Source organism: Misgurnus anguillicaudatus, unplaced genomic scaffold (genome assembly GCF_027580225.2).
Source record: "Misgurnus anguillicaudatus unplaced genomic scaffold, ASM2758022v2 HiC_scaffold_27, whole genome shotgun sequence".
Classification (NCBI taxonomy): domain Eukaryota; kingdom Metazoa; phylum Chordata; class Actinopteri; order Cypriniformes; family Cobitidae; genus Misgurnus; species Misgurnus anguillicaudatus.
In genome coordinates this window covers 1,862,522-1,879,419 of record NW_027395277.1, presented here as the reverse complement: position 1 = coordinate 1,879,419, position 16,898 = coordinate 1,862,522, and the positions used below count along the sequence as shown (strand labels likewise).

Genomic DNA, 16,898 nt, shown 5'->3' with positions numbered 1-16,898 from the left:
ACACACATGCACATGTTTTCCTGAGAAAGCCATCTGCACGTTGCATCTTGTTTTAAATAAATAAAAAATTATGTTGTTTTTGTGCAACAGCTATTTTAGATCCATTGAAGTCTACAGCTTTCCTGTTAACCACACTTAATAATAACCTAAGCAAATTCATAATTTATAAACTATACATGTTTACAAATGGTAAAAAAATCTAGCATTGATAAAAGCATAAACGATTGAATCCTTATTGACTGCCGCCCGCAGGACAAATCATTATACTTATATATAGCGCAGGCTAGGGCGAGTTCATTAAAGCAGGGTCATAACGATGGCTTTGTCTCAGTTTGAGGCAGACTTGCAGATGTCACCCGTTACACGCAGATGCCACTTCTTTCTTCCGTACATATCCACCAGCACAGCTTAGTTTTATAACCACGGACAAAAGTGTCCAGTCATGAGTCAGTCCCCGGCCAATTAACAGATCAACAGAGAGACACTGAGACGTCAATCACAGAACAAAGCCTTCATACTATCAGACAAAGAATGAATTAAGAAGCAATTGAGCTCACATTAAGCCTTTTCTTCTGTTTTCAGCACAATTTCACCAAAGAAAACTAAATATAAATGTAATAAAAAGGCTATATTAACTTATATATATAACCCAGCTAAAGTAATTTCTGTTTTCTACATAAAATCATTCTACATAATGTAAACATACATAATGTATATCCTACATAATGTAATGAATGGAGCTCATCCATGTTTTATAATAAATGTATATATATTTTATATTATATATATAAATAAAAATATACATACTTTTTTATTTATACCTGCATGTGTGTATTTACATATATATATAATAATTACACACAATACACACACAAACTTTTATTATAAACGTGATTAATCTTTTGACAGATAGAGCACTAATACAAAACACAAACATTAATTTTGTATGCAATTAATCGTGATTAGTCTTTTAACATACTGCGCTAATACAAAACACAAACTTTATTTTGCATCCGATTATTCGTGATTAATTTTTTTTGGCATATACTCTGCTAATACAAAACACACACTTTTATTTTGTATGCGATTAATCGTGATTAATCTTTTGACAGATACTGCAATAATACAAAACACAAACTTTTATTTTGTATGCGATTAATCGTGATTAATCTTTTGACAGATAGAGCGCTTGTACAAAACACAAACTTTTATTTTGTATGGTATTAATCGTGATTAATCTTTTGACAGATACTGCGCTAATACAAAACACAAACTTTTATCTTGTATGCGATTAATCATGATTAATCTTTTGACAGACAGAGCGCTAATACAAAACACAAACTTTTATTTTGTATGGTATTAATCGTGATTAACCTTTTGACAGATAGAGCGCTAATACAAAACACAAACTTTTAATTTTGTATGTGATTAATCTTGATTAATCTTTTGACAGATAGAGCGCTAATACAAAACACAAACTTTTAATTTTGTATGTGATTAATCTTGATTAATCTTTTGACAGATACTAAACACAAACTTTTATTTAGTATGCGATTAATCGTGATTAATCTTTTGAGAGATACTGCACTAATACAAAACACAAACTTTTATTTTGTATGCGATTAATCGTGATTAATTTTTTGACAGATACTGCACTAATACAAAACACAAACTTTTATTTTGTATGCGATTAATCGTGATTAATCTTTTGACATATACTGTGCTAATACAAAAACAAACTTTTATTTTGTATGTGATTAATCATGATTAATCTTTTGACACGAACTGCGCTAATACAAAACACAATCTTTTATTTTGTATGCGATTAATCGTGATTAATCTTTTGACAGATACTGCGCTAATACAAAACATTAACTTTTATTCTGTATGCGATTAATCGTGATTAATATTTTATGTTGTATCCGATTAATTGTGAATAATCTTTTGACATACTGTGTTAATACAAAACACGAACTTGTATTTTGTATCCGATTAATCGTGATTAATCTTTTGACATACTGTGCTAATACAAAACACAAGCTTTTATTTTGTATCCGATTAATTGTGATTAATCTTTTGACATACTGTGCTAATACATAACACATCCTTGTATTTTGTATCCGATTAATCGTGATAAATCTTTTGACATACTGTGCTAATACAAAACACAATCTTTTATTTTGTATGCAATTAATCGCCATTAATATTTTGACAGATACTGACTTATACAAAACACAAACCTTAATTTCGTATGCGATTAATCTTTTGAGAGATACAAAACACAAACCTTTATTTTGTATGTGATTAATTGTGATTAATCTTTTGACAGATTATATATATATATGCAATATATATATATTGCATATTATTTATGGAGGGCTTTACTCTGCGCTAATGGCCAGCTGACTGTACATTCTTCCTTCTGTCTGCATGTACATCTATTATAAAACATGGATGAGCTCCAGTCAATACTCTTCTGCTCATGTGTGTTTAGTTTTCATTACTACAAAAGCAAAGGCAGAGACACCACCTGAGATTGAAAAAATATATATTCCTCCTGACCATTGAACTTAGTGGACAATAGTGCCTTTTTACGGTTGTCCAGCTGTCCGGGGGTCAAGCTCACAAAAAGATTTATGGCTAAAATCCTCAACATCGAGTCTCACATTCGCCTGTCCTAAAAACAAAGTGACCAGGGTCTCAAAACAACACTAAAGCTAAATCTGTCTTCCATCTCAAGCTGTTCCTACAAGCCACCAGGAGAGAATATCTAGAAAATTCAGTTTGTCCCCCACAACAGTAACAGAAACCACAACATGTCTTAACTTGTATAACGTATATAGCTTGAATGCATTGTAAGTCGCTTTGAATCCCAAATGCATAAATGTAAGTAAAGTAAATGTGTAAACTGAAGTAAACAGTGTTTAAGTGAGCACATTGTCACTGTGAAGGCAGGTATTATCTCTTTCTCTGCCAGTTGCTTCATGCCATGTCTTAATGCCCGCGGGGTGAATTCCTATTCGATTATTTTATTGTAGTTTACAGCGATAGAGATGCCTGTGATGTTTTATATTGCTCAGAATATTTTGTATAGTTCTCCTGCCTGGGCACGTTATATAACAAAGCAAAAAATAAAAAGACAACTGGGGAAATAAAAAATATTTTCTTTAGAAAATCCCTCAAGGCAAGCTTCATTTAATAAAAGTTGTTTTGTAAGAGCACAGTATGGTTTTCCTAAATGCAATAATTTTACTGATTCATTCAGTAAAAAATAGAAACAGTATTGCACACTGTAAACATATGTTTTTGCCCTCAAATTTTTTTGTTTAATCAACTAGGATTTACAAGTCATTCCAACGAGCTTGACAAGATGCTGTAACTTATTAAATCAAGTTGAATTTGTTTTAATTATTGGTGAACTTTATTTTATAAGTAACAGCAACTCATCACTTGTCAAGATAGTTAAAATGACTTGTAAATCTTAGCTGATAACACTTAAAAATGTAAGTGCAAAAAGATTATAGTGCAATGGGCCTTGTTGTACAAGAAGCTGTTACCCATTTAAATGCAATGGATACAGACATGAGCACTGTGCACATTATCTTAATAAAACCTCTCAGCAGCTATAAAGCTCTTACATCCGTATATATTGACCATTGACTTCATTAAACTTTGATGTAGCTACATTTGTTTTAAAATGCTTCTTCAGACAAGCAAAATGTAGGATCGCTTATTTGGTTGTCTGCTTCAGGCATTAATATTGGATGTAAGTCTTTTTAAAGTTTAATTGGTTATTTAAAGTCTTATTTTTCAATATCAACATATCACATTAGAGATAAAAGACGACATCAAGACATTAATTGCTAGGTTTACCCAAATGTTTTTTTTAGATTTTATATTCTGGATTTGTTTCTTACATAAAACTATAATTTAAATGATTAAATTAAGCATACAAATTTGGACGGCTCTACACAATTCAAACATTTAATATTAAAGTCAAAATTACTTTCTGCGGTAACTGACAGCACGAAAAATGTAACCTGTTTTTAACCCGCGACATTCCTTCACAAAATATTTAAACATAGTATTTAAAAGACGTTTTCACCTTACATAATTACATATTACATTTATTACCCTCATAATAGACTGCCGCAAGGATAACGTATTATTGTAGGCAAAACCCGGAAGAGAGTTGGCATTTTAGCATTTTGTTTTGTTTTTATAGGTTTTTGGTTAAACTCCTTTAAAGGTGCAGTGTGTAATTTTTAGAAGGATCTCTTGAAAGAAATGCAAAATAATATACAAAGCTATATTATCAGAGGTGTATAAAGACCTTTCATAATGAACCGTTATGTGTTTATTACCTTAGGATGAGACGTTTTTATCTACATATGCAGAGGGTCCCCTTACATGGAAGTCGCTATTTTGTGCCTCCATGTTTCTACAGAAGCCCTTAATGGACAAACTTTTTTTACTAAGTTGCGTCCGATGACATGTTTCTCCGGTGGCGGCTACCGTAGCTTCTCTATGTGATTAAAAAATGAGTGGACTGAGCCATTGGTTGCAATTCACCAGCACTTTACCACTAAAATGTACACACTGAACCTTTAATCTTGGGTTAACATTAGACCAAGATGTTATCACGTTTTATTTTACAAGATAAATACCCAGACTCGTGACTTTTAGAGCTAAAGGGTGGTTGCTAACAAGTTGCAAAATGGGACTACAGACTTTATTGGGAATTTAAATATCATCACCCTTGAAGATCTCAAAAACAATGCAGATTCGTGCACCACTTCATAGTGATGACTTTGAAAACAATTTAAGAAACGATGAAGGTGTGTGGCTGTGCTATAAATTTTTATGCACATATGATTAAAAGAGCACCTATTTTATTGCTAAAAACAACGTTATTTTGTGTATTTGGTATAATACAATGTGTTTGCGTGGTTTATGGTTAAAAAACACATTATTTTCCCCATACTGTACATTTTTGAGACCAGACACTTCTTACCATGTTTGAAAGATTTGCGCACAATGAGTTAATTTACAAAGAGTCCAAAGCGGGAGGAATTATGATAATGTCGGTCTTGTCCACATCACCAATCCCAGGAAGTGAACTGTTTCCTACAATCCGTGTGTTTGTTGTAGTCCAAGAAAAAAGATTTATGTTGGAGACGATAACTCGCGTCATTGTTACTTTGGGGTTTTGCATAACGTTAGCATGTACTAATACACACACACCAAAAAAAATGTAAATTTGTGAATCGGACAATAGGTGCTCTTTAATCTGCAGTTCTTCGTTTATTATGCATAAATAATAAGTTTGTTAAATACAAGATAATAATCTACATGGTATGCAAGACAATCCAAAAAGTCAAGTGATGTCAATGTTTAAACTATAATTAATAAGTCATTTGCAAACATTATATAACGGTAATAGCATCCAAAAGTAATATTTATAAAAGGAATTAGCTAAACACTGCAGCATGAGTTTCAATGTTTATTACGAAATGCCAGCATGTTAACATTGCTAACGCTCAGTATGAGCAAAAGAAAGTCACAAATAATGTTTGTTAACATTATTATTGAACATTATTATATAGCATTTGACAACTTTTCATGAGCTATTTAAAGTTACAAGAGTACAGGAATATCTTTGGAAGCTATTTGAGTTATGTTTGCTGAGCTAAAGAATCCACCTGTTTATCTCTCTCTCTCTCTCTCTCGCTCACTCGCTCGCTCGCTATACAACTCTTTGCAGTGGAATTATTCCTCCATCACTCAGTTTTTCCCTTCTTGACGTTCCAATGCTGGAAAAAGCCATTTCTTTTCACAATTCACCCCAAAGTTAAACTCCTGCATGTGTCATGGTTGGCTGTTTTCCATCACTACCCCTGATTTCCTGTCTGGGGTCAGGGTTGCCATGGTGACGGGCCAGAGGATTGACCTATGCTGGCGCAATCACATTATACGTAAGCGGATCGTACCCAAGTATGATCGTCCCCACTCCCCTGCTGGTCTGCACACACACTGCACTTTACGATTTGTACCCAAGTACGCTTACGTCATTAAAAGATGTGAATGTTTTGAAGAAAATTGGAAGATATGCACAATGGTGTAAATCATGTATTGCTGGATGCCAGAAAACAATGCCATGTGCTCAACAGCCTTTTCATTCCCTAAGATACATCTAATAATTTCATACAGCCTCCAGCTGTGACACACAGGCACTTATTTTTTCCTTAAATCTGCTGATGCTGTCGTTGCACTTTTCCAAGTTCCTGTATCTCAATTGATTTCAATCTTTGACATGATCTTACTCGATATTAAAGATATTGGTAACACTTTACTTGAAGAGGTGTTCATAAGACTGACATGACACATTCATAATCACGTGTCATGAACATGAAGGAGATTTTATGCATGTTTATGACAACTGTTTGTTCAATTATGTCATTTCTAATGCAAAGATGACATTGTTTGAGATGTCTTTGTTATGACAACTTAACATAAACCAATACAACATAACTTATCATAAACCTGTAATAAACATGACATAGCAGAATAATTATCAAATTTAAGAAACTAAGAAGCAACGTTTTTTTTGTGCTAACTGTTTTCATCAATATGGCCCAAACGCTGCATGGCTTAACCCATTAAATTTTAGGTAAATCGGTCTCCAAATGCAATAAAATATAATTTTATCAATTTTAATTATTATTATTATTGGATGATTGATTTTATTACTCTAACACCTGGAGGAAAACATTATAAAGAATATTATGACGCTGTTATTTCGATGAGTAACGTTTGTTTTTTAATTGTATGATGGTTTTCTTCTTAATAGTTTTTATGCTTCCTTCTCTTAACTTTTTTTAGAACTTAGTGTGTATTTATTTGTTTTGTTATTTACCTGTACAGCACTTTGGTTGGCCTGCGGCCATGTTTAAACGTGCTATATAAATAAAACGAACTTGAACTTGAACTTGAACTGTTATAAAACTATTTGATAGAGTATTAACACTTAATGACATTTTAATGACAAATGATATTTGTACAACTGTAGTTGAGGTCAAGAAAAATGTTCATGACGATGTTATAAAACTATTTGACAGAGTATTAAAGGCGGGGTGTGTGATTTTTGAAAAACACTTTGAAAAAGGGAAGTCAGACCGAGTACCAAAACACGCTTGTAGCCAATCAGCAGTTAGGGGCGTGTCTACTAACCAATATCGCTGCCTGGGTTGCGTATGTGTGGGGCGGGTCTATCAAAAGATGGTCCAGATTCTATTGGGGTAGGGGCGTGTTTGTTTAGGGGATTTCAAATGTCAACATTGGCTTTCAGAGATTATGCACCCCTCCTTTAATACTTAATGACATTTTAATGACAAATTCATTTTGTTTCACTGGTAAAAAGTGGTTAGTTATATTGTCATGACAAGTTATAATGTATTGGTTAATGTCAAGTTATCACACTGCAAAAAATAATTTTGTGCATAAAACAAGCAAAAAATCTGCCAATGGGGTAAGCAAATTTTTTTCTTAAACACTAAATTCAAGAAAAATTAGCTTACCCTTTTGGCAGATTTGTTTGCTTATTTTATGCACAAAATCCCTTAAATTTGATATTTGTGGTCTTAAAACTAGACAAATTTTCTTGTGTCGTTTTGCTCATCAAGAAAAAAACATCTTAATTTGATAATTTTAAATATTTTCTGAAAACAAGACAAAAATACTAAGTTTTTTTTTCTTGAAAATAATTTCAAACAATGTCATGTTATGGGAAAAAATTGTTGCGCTCTCAATTAACTATATATTTCTTCTTCAGGTGCGTAGAGCCAAAAAGGGTATGTAGAATGAGTTAGAAAGATGGCTGACCGCACACTGAATCCAGGAAGACTCAAAAGGTCTAGAAAGTACAAAATTTATTTATTAAAGTGCATAGTGCAAAAATGTGACTTAAAAACAGCGAAACCTGAGCAAACGTTTCAGCAGCTTGCTATCCTCAGAACTCAAACAATGTCATGTTTGCATTAAAAATGACAAAAATTCACAAATGACATACATTAAATCTCCTTCATGTTCATGACAGGTGCCATGTCAGTTTTATGAACACCCATTCAAGTAAAGTGTTACCAGTAAGGTTATATTTTCTCAGAAAGTTCTAATAGATTATGTAGAAAAACAAAAAAATGTACTTGAGCTGGACTGAGTAACCTTTATTGGAGATAGCGTAGCTAACGTCAAACTCTAACAGAATCAATTGTGTGTTGAGTTTCTCATGTGCTTCACATAATGCTAATGACTTGACATATATTTTTAACAAAGATAAAAGTAAATCGAAACAAATCCTTTTAATGGATTTCCCATACATTTAATGTTGCCTTAATATGTTTGAACCCCCACTTATGCTACACCATTCATGGACTCTTTTAGCTAGCAGACATCTGAGTTACTTCTACATCTGGGCTTTTGGTTTTGGCTGGAAATGGCACGCTACCATTGACCGTGCAAGATGGTGTTTTCCCTATTACTGCCATCCTAAATCCAAAAACCATAACCTCACTCCCTGCTCGAGACACAAGTGCACTGGCCCGCAAGGTCCATACTCAAAAAGTAACTATGAAAGTATATTTTAAGGCTGAATTTTTTCCATCACAGACATTAAACAACAGCAAACCAGAAATCCCGGTCTTGTTTATCCTGCTTTGCTCATGGGAACAAACATCAGAATAAAAATCTCTTCAGTATCTCAGTTGTTTCTTTTAGACAGCAATGAGATCAAATGGAGAACATATGGACGTTAATTTCTTACTTGACGTCAATGGTTGCCATTAATATAGAAAGACAAAAGACAAAGTTGTGATACTTAAAGTAAACATAACTGAGAACTCCATTAAGTCTTCCGAACTATGAGAAAGCAACAAAATTTTCCTTTGGGAAAAGATGAGGATCAGTTCGTGTCCAACTCTAGATTAGGCTTACAGATGTCAACCTAGCCAAGGAGAGCAAATGTCTTTATTCAGGAGTAAAGAATGAAGATTTTTTCGACGTGAATCAATAAATCAATCACACGCACTGCAATTATCTGTGATAGAAACCGTGATGCTTTCGGTCCACCTCTTGACCCTCATATTCACTGGATTTTAAATGGCACGTTGGTACAGTGGGTGCCTTGTTAAAGCATGTGTGCCCACAGAAACGGCTCCAGGAAAGAAGGACTAAAGTAAACAGAAAAGAGTGTGTGTGAGAGAAAGTGGGAGTGACTCAACTTGGCCAAGAAAAGTCGGCCTTAAAGATTTCCAGATGTGGGGCTAGTTGGCAGATGATAGAGAAGAACTTTTGTAGCAAAGCGACTGTGAATGATCTTCTTCTGAAAGTCCCTACTCATGTAGTCTTGTGATACATACTTCTTCCAATGCAGAAGTACACCTTTTTTCTACCTTAAATCAACCTTATTGTGACATATTAGTCGCTGAATAAAATTAAAGTGTATTTAATGAGTTCAAATGTAGTTTTAGTCCCTACTCATCTAGTCTTGTGTTCAGGAAACATACTTCTTCCAATGCAAAAGTACACCTTTTTTCTACCTTAAATCAACCTTATTGTGACATATTAGTCGCTGAATAAAATTAAAGTGTATTTAATGAGTTCAAATGTAGTTTTAGTCCCTACTCATCTAGTCTTGTGTTCAGGAAACATACTTCTTCCAATGCAAAAGTACACCTTTTTTCTACCTTAAATCAACCTTATTGTGACATATTAGTCGCTGAATAAAATGTAAGTGTATTTAATGAGTTCAAATGTAGTTTTAGTCCCTACTCATGTAGTCTTGTGTTCAGGAAACATACTTCTTCCAATGCAGAAGTACACCTTTTTTCTACCTTAAATCAACCTTATTGTGACATATTAGTCGCTGAATAAAATTAAAGTGTATTTAATGAGTTCAAATGTAGTTTTAGTCCCTACTCATCTAGTCTTGTGTTCAGGAAACATACTTCTTCCAATGCAAAAGTACACCTTTTTTCTACCTTAAATCAACCTTATTGTGACATATTAGTCGCTGAATAAAATGTAAGTGTATTTAATGAGTTCAAATGTAGTTTTAGTCCCTACTCATGTAGTCTTGTGTTCAGGAAACATACTTCTTCCAATTCAGAAGTACACCTTTTTTCTACCTTAAATCAACCTTATTGTGACATATTAGTCGCTGAATAAAATGTAAGTGTATTTAATGAGTTCAAATGTAGTTTTAGTCCCTACTCATGTAGTCTTGTGTTCAGGAAACATACTTCTTCCAATGCAGAAGTACACCTTTTTTCTACCTTAAATCAACCTTTTTGTGACATATTAGTCGCTGAATAAAATGAAAGTGTATTTAATGAGTTCAAATGTAGTTTTAGTCCCTACTCATCTAGTCTTGTGTTCAGGAAACATACTTCTTCCAATTCAGAAGTACACCTTTTTTCTACCTTAAATCAACCTTATTGTGACATATTAGTCGCTGAATAAAATTAAAGTGTATTTAATGAGTTCAAATATAGTTTTAGTCCCTACTCATCTAGTCTTGTGTTCAGGAAACATACTTCTTCCAATGCAGAAGTATACCTTTTTTCTACCTTAAATCAACCTTATTGTGACATATTAGTCGCTGAATAAAATTAAAGTGTATTTAATGAGTTCAAATTTAGTTTTAGTCCCTACTCATCTAGTCTTGTGTTCAGGAAACATACTTCTTCCAATGCAGAAGTACACCTTTTTTCTACCTTAAATTAACCTTATTGTGACATATTAGTCGCTGAATAAAATTAAAGTGTATTTAATGAGTTCAAATGGAGTTTTAGTGGGAATTATACCACGGGTCTGTTGAATGCTGCATTCTGATTGGCTGAGAAATGTTCTATGGGTTTTGATTATTTTTCTGTAAACCGCACACCTAATTTTTCAAATGTCTTAAAAATAGGCACCAGAGCAAAGTTTGTGGTAACCGTGGTATAAGCGGAATAATTGACTCCGGTCCTTTGAATTATTTAAAAATAATGCACACCTGCGGTGTAACGGCACTCCGCTTCGCGTCGTGCCGCATTACCACCTTGGTGTGCATTATTTTCTTATAATTCAATGGCCCGTCGTCAATTATTCCTTACTTGATTTATGGTAAAAAAGGAAGAAGGTCTTGACGACATCAGCAATAAAGAAAAGTAGTTTGAGAGGCAAGTTATTGAATTTTAAATGCGCATTGATGAAACGTGCATAATAGGACCAGAAACCTTTCAAAAAAGTTAACGGGGTTAAATGATACTTTGTGTTGGCCTTAATGTTCACGCATGATTTATCCGTGCATATTATTCAAAATAAGAAAAATAACATTCATGTATTTTAATTATTTATAGCATTTGTTTTGGTATGCGACACTCACTATTCTCTATAGATGCAAGTCCCCTCCCTTTATTTTCTTAATTATTCAAAAATAAATCACAAAACAAAAGTACTGGTTGACTTTAAAAGACACAGGCATCCAAAGCTATCCACATGACAATCGTCACATTGCACAATGCATATAAAAGTGCACTGATGTGTGTCACGATAGGAGTGTTTCGAAAAAGTTCTCACGTTCGACAATGGCCAACAAAAGCATTATGAGCAATCTGGGAGTGAGCTGGTTTGCGTAACCAAGTGCCACTTTATGAAAGTGCACTGACTCACTAAAGCCACAATGAAGGTGTACCAGTGCGATTGCACCATACCTGAGAAAGAGAGGAAATGAGGACCGTTCATCAAAATAGAAATGGCACACAAGTGCACACGCTGCAGTTTATTAACCTGGCCATCCTGAAAGTGCATTGATCCAGTTGGTCGATACAAACGGACCTAGTTTAATGCCCTCATGGGCATCTTAAAGTAAGAAAGCCGCTTAAGGTTTGAGCAGAAAGCTGAGAGGATCTTGGCCTTTAGGTTGCGTAGCCTAAATATTGCACCCGAATGAATCTGATGTACAGTATTGTTCAAAATAATAGCAGTACAATGTGACTAACCAGAATAATCAAGGTTTTTAGTATATTTTTTATTGCTACGTGGCAAACAAGTTACCAGTAGGTTCAGTAGATTCTCAGAAAACAAACAAGACCCAGCATTCATGATATGCACGCTCCTAAGGCTGTGCAATTGGGCAATTAGTTGAAAGGGGTGTGTTCAAAAAAATAGCAGTGTCTACCTTTGACTGTACAAACTCAAAACTATTTTGTACAAACTTTTTTTTTTCTGGGATTTAGCAATCCTGTGAATCACTAAACTAATATTTAGTTGTATGACCACAGTTTTTTAAAACTGCTTGACATCTGTGTGGCATGGAGTCAACCAACTTGTGGCACCTCTCAGCTGTTATTCCACTCCATGATTCTTTAACAACATTCCACAATTCATTCACATTTCTTGGTTTTGCTTCAGAAACAGCATTTTTGATATCACCCCACAAGTTCTCAATTGGATTAAGGTCTGGAGATTGGGCTGGCCACTCCATAACATTCATTTTGTTGGTTTGGAACCAAGACTTTGCCCGTTTACTAGTGTGTTTTGGGTCATTGTCTTGTTGAAACAACCATTTCAAGGGCATGTCCTCTTCAGCATAGGGCAACATGACCTCTTCAAGTATTTTAACATATGCAAACTGATCCATGATCCCTGGTATGCGATAAATAGGCCCAACACCATAGTAGGAGAAACATGCCCATATCATGATGCTTGCACCTCCATGCTTCACTGTCTTCACTGTGTACTGTGGCTTGAATTCAGAGTTTGGGGGTCGTCTCACAAACTGCCTGTGGCCCTTGGACCCAAAAAGAACAATTTTACTCTCATCAGTCAACAAAATGTTCCTCCATTTCTCTTTAGGCCAGTTGATGTGTTCTTTGGCAAATTGTAACCTCTTCTGCACATGCCTTTTTTTTAACAGAGGGACTTTGCGGGGGATTCTTGAAAATAGATTAGCTTCACACAGACGTCTTCTGTCACAGTACTTACAGGTAACTCCAGACTGTCTTTGATCATCCTGGAGGTGATCATTGGCTGAGCCTTTGCCATTCTGGTTATTCTTCTATCCATTTTGATGGTTGTCTTCCGTTTTCTTCCACGTCTCTCTGGTTTTGCTCTCCATTTTAAGGCATTGGAGATCATTTTAGCTGAACAGCCTATCATTTTTTGCACCTCTTTATAGGTTTTCCCCTCTCCAATCAACTTTTTAATCAAAGTACGCTGTTCTTCTGAACAATGTCTTGAACGACCCATTTTCCTCAGCTTTCAAATGCATGTTCAACAAGTGTTGGCTTCATCCTTAAATAGGGGCCAGCTGAACCACACCAGTTTCTTCACAAAATTGATGACCTCAGTGATTGAATGCCACACTGCTATTTTTTTGAACACACCCCTTTCAACTAATTCAACTAATTGCCCAATTGCACAGCCTTAAGAGCGTGCATATCATGAATGCTGGGTCTCGTTTGTTTTCTGAGAATCTACTGAACCTACTGGTAACTTGTTTGCCACGTAGCAATAAAAAAATATACTAAAAACCTTGATTATTCTGGTTAGTCACATTGTACTGCTATTATTTTGAACAAGACTGTATGTTTGCTGCTTTGGAGATCAGATCTATGGTCAAAAAACCACTTCTGCTTTTAATTTTAGTGACAGGAAGTTATGTACAATGAGTTAACTGATTTCACTATAAACCACCAATGCAATGTGTTTAGGAGAGATGTGCAATTACTTTTCTAAGCAGATAGACTTGTGAATTCCCACAATACCCTATACAGTACTGTGGCATCGTGCCAGCAAATCCGGTTTGTTTTGATATGCTGTACATATATAAGTAGTGTCGAGTCAATTACATATCAGTATAAAATGCAGACAATATAAAAACCACTTATTCTTCCACGCTTTTTTGGGAAGTTGGGCAGCCCAAGTGGGAAACAAACTTTTTTTGGATGCTTGTAAAAACAACCCTAGCTAGATGATGCTGGTAAACCACAGACAAATGAAAATTACAATGCAGGTCTAGATGATGGAGAAGCTGGTGGGGAGCAGGACGTTCTCACAGATGGAGGACATGATTTGGGCAAACAGTCTGTCACAGGGACCCATTATTTAAGTGTATAATACGTAGTATGGAGTACACCAATTTATCACAACCAATGACATTTTTTTGAATGAATGAATTTTAGTTCCCCCTAAGGTCACAAAGGTGTCCAAGCAGAGGAACCACAGGTGTAAAGTCTCTTTCCATAAACAATATATCCACTGTGGTATAATTTCAAACATTACCAGAAGGAAAAAAATAATAAACCAACACTTACCATTGGCGTTCTTCCCACATATGAGATGTTCATAGTGTTGTAGGACTCCCCACAGCTCCGCGTCATTATTGATGACTCCCTCCAGTGCATCCGCCGTCAGGACGCATCCCGGGGTTGCGCTGTCCCTCTCAGCCATCATCACGCGCACGCCCACCTCCTCCACGAGCGCCTCCATGCACGCGGTCAGACAGATAGCCGCGTACTCATGGATGCGCACCGAGATGCGCGTGTCCACCATCCAGCGGAAAAAGCGTCCGACGGAGAAGTTAAGCCCACACCGGGCTGACTTCCCCTTGCGCAATAACTCTCCTGCGCTCATATTGTACATAGATATGGCCTTTACGGTCGCCGAGACGCAATGGTCAGCCAGTGCCCAACTGAGCACCAGTCGGATCGCGCTTTGGATCTCGAACCGGGTGCATTTACAGTGCATGACGCTGAGCCGCTGCGCTTCTCTGGAGATGCGGATGAGCGCCCTGCGCATCAGGGTTGACAACCTGCGCACAGCCTCCGCGGAGAGCGAAGCGCCCTTTCCCGTGCCTTTACGCACGACTCTCCTCACGTCCTCCTCCGTCCACGGAAACTCCTCGAGGTCGGGTAAACGGGGACACTTGGAGAAAATGTCCTCTGGGTCCTCGGGGAGAACCGTGTTCACCGTATCCCAGCTGTTGTTGCGGCTGTTCATGGACCCGGAGTAGTACCGCCAGTTCCCCCGGTGAGGGGTGTTCATGAACGCCTGCGAGTTTGACTTGGAAGAGGACAGGCTTAAAGATTTACACGAGTCCCCTGCTCCATAGCCAGAGTCCAAAGTCAAATCCTCTAAAGTTTTCATGTTCGCGTTGTTTATTCCTGCCATGGTTCTTGGTTTTTAAAGGGAACCTGAAAGCGCAGGAGAAACTCAAGCTGGTTCTACTGGTTCAGCTTCTCTTTGACATTTATGTAGCACTTTAATACAGACCAAAACACGCTGGTGTGTTCATTTGAAGTTTAAAAACTTTACATTTTCTTGAAAAGAGAATAATTGGAAAGCTTGCTTACCTCACCAAATGCCCATTCCCAAGAAAGTACGCAAGAGTTGCTCGTGTATTATTATTATCCAGTTCTTGTAAATAAACGATTGAACTGGAGTGAAAGTTTAGGCATTAAATCCATCAATGTGGTGTAAATAAGAGGCCAGATCGATCGGCGGGATGTAATGTGAACTATTTTTACGATAAATGCGCTAAAATGATCCAGGAATAGCGATGTTCACATATCACGCTACCCGCCTCCTCTTACTGGAAACTATAGACTGAACTGAACTAAAAGTGTGAGGAGAGTAGTGCTGTTCGATTCGCGAATCAATTTCTTTGAACGACTCATTTGAACGGATTCACTAGGATGTGATTTACTCCATCTCCATCAACAATATACAGTGTATAATCTAATCAGAAATATAATGTTAATCTTAATTCAAATGTATTTCATTAGAAATAAATAAAATAATGATCTAGGAAAAGTTTTGAACGAGGACCAACCGATGAATTGTTTAAAGCAGTTCATTTAAATGAGTTGTCTGTACGATAAGATTCAGTGCGTAAAAGACTCATCAGAAGTGAATCACAGTGAACTCATCTGTCTAGGAATGTTCTTATTTATGTTTTACGGATTTGTATGCTTATTAGGCCAAATTCTTGGACTTTTTTATCCTCCCACATAAAAATACTCACTATAAATTTTTATCTTGACTATTGTGATGAGGTTTTGTCTCTTATGAAAAAGTTATAATAAACTAAGCAATAAGTTAAGTAATTTTAACTTGATAAGTTACAGCAACATTATTTATATATTATTTATATTCTTTTCATTTATATAGTTATATTTTATTGTCTTTCATTGTATAATTTCATTGTATTATTTAATTAAAAATAACAACATGCAAAACAAGGTTAGTATATCTTTAACCACATATCTTCACATTTTTCCCAGTGTCTCCATCTTGGTTTTCTTCATGTCCAAAAGTAATGATAAATTATAAAATGCTAAAATACATCTTTATATTAATAAAGTATTGTATTAAAATGAGTGTCTGCACCTATTACTGTCTTTATCTAATCTAAAGGAATTTACATTAATTGTTTTAGTCTGAGAGATAGTAGTCCTACACACACTATTGTCTTATCTTGAGCTGTGTGTGTGCGTGTGTTTGTGATGATAAAACAGCCATTGTGTCGTCTTTGTTTGATTTTACAACACTATTATTATGATACTTTCTGTGCCAGACATAATAGATAGTAATAGTGTATTAATAAGTAAAGGTGAAAACATATTATTACTACTTAGAAAGAAAGACAGAACTCAGAACAGAACAGCTGGGTGGGGCAAGATTGTGCTCAATGTCAACATTACATAATCTAAGTCAAGTCAAACAACATTACACATGATCATATGTACTTTAAGAGTAAGACTTTGCTCTCAGTTACTCCCTATGATGAGTAAATATACAGTAAACCTAATGCATCACTGTTTGTTCATTCACATTACCATAACACTGATCGAGATAAT

At 35.5% G+C, this 16,898-nt stretch overlaps 1 protein-coding gene across 1 annotated transcript in view; it reads right to left on the bottom strand.

The window, feature by feature from the left end:
* Positions 1-15,652, bottom strand: part of LOC129433952 (ankyrin repeat and BTB/POZ domain-containing protein 2) — a 70,063-nt gene extending 54,411 nt beyond the window's left edge. The window contains exons 1-2 of the mRNA XM_073864682.1: positions 15,393-15,652; positions 14,355-15,233 (exon numbers count right to left, since the gene is read on the bottom strand). Of these exons, the coding sequence (XP_073720783.1) occupies positions 14,355-15,210 (856 nt within the window). The 5' untranslated portion in view covers positions 15,211-15,233; positions 15,393-15,652. The remainder of the gene's footprint in view (positions 1-14,354; positions 15,234-15,392) is intronic.
* Positions 15,653-16,898: the final 1,246 nt, after the last annotated feature.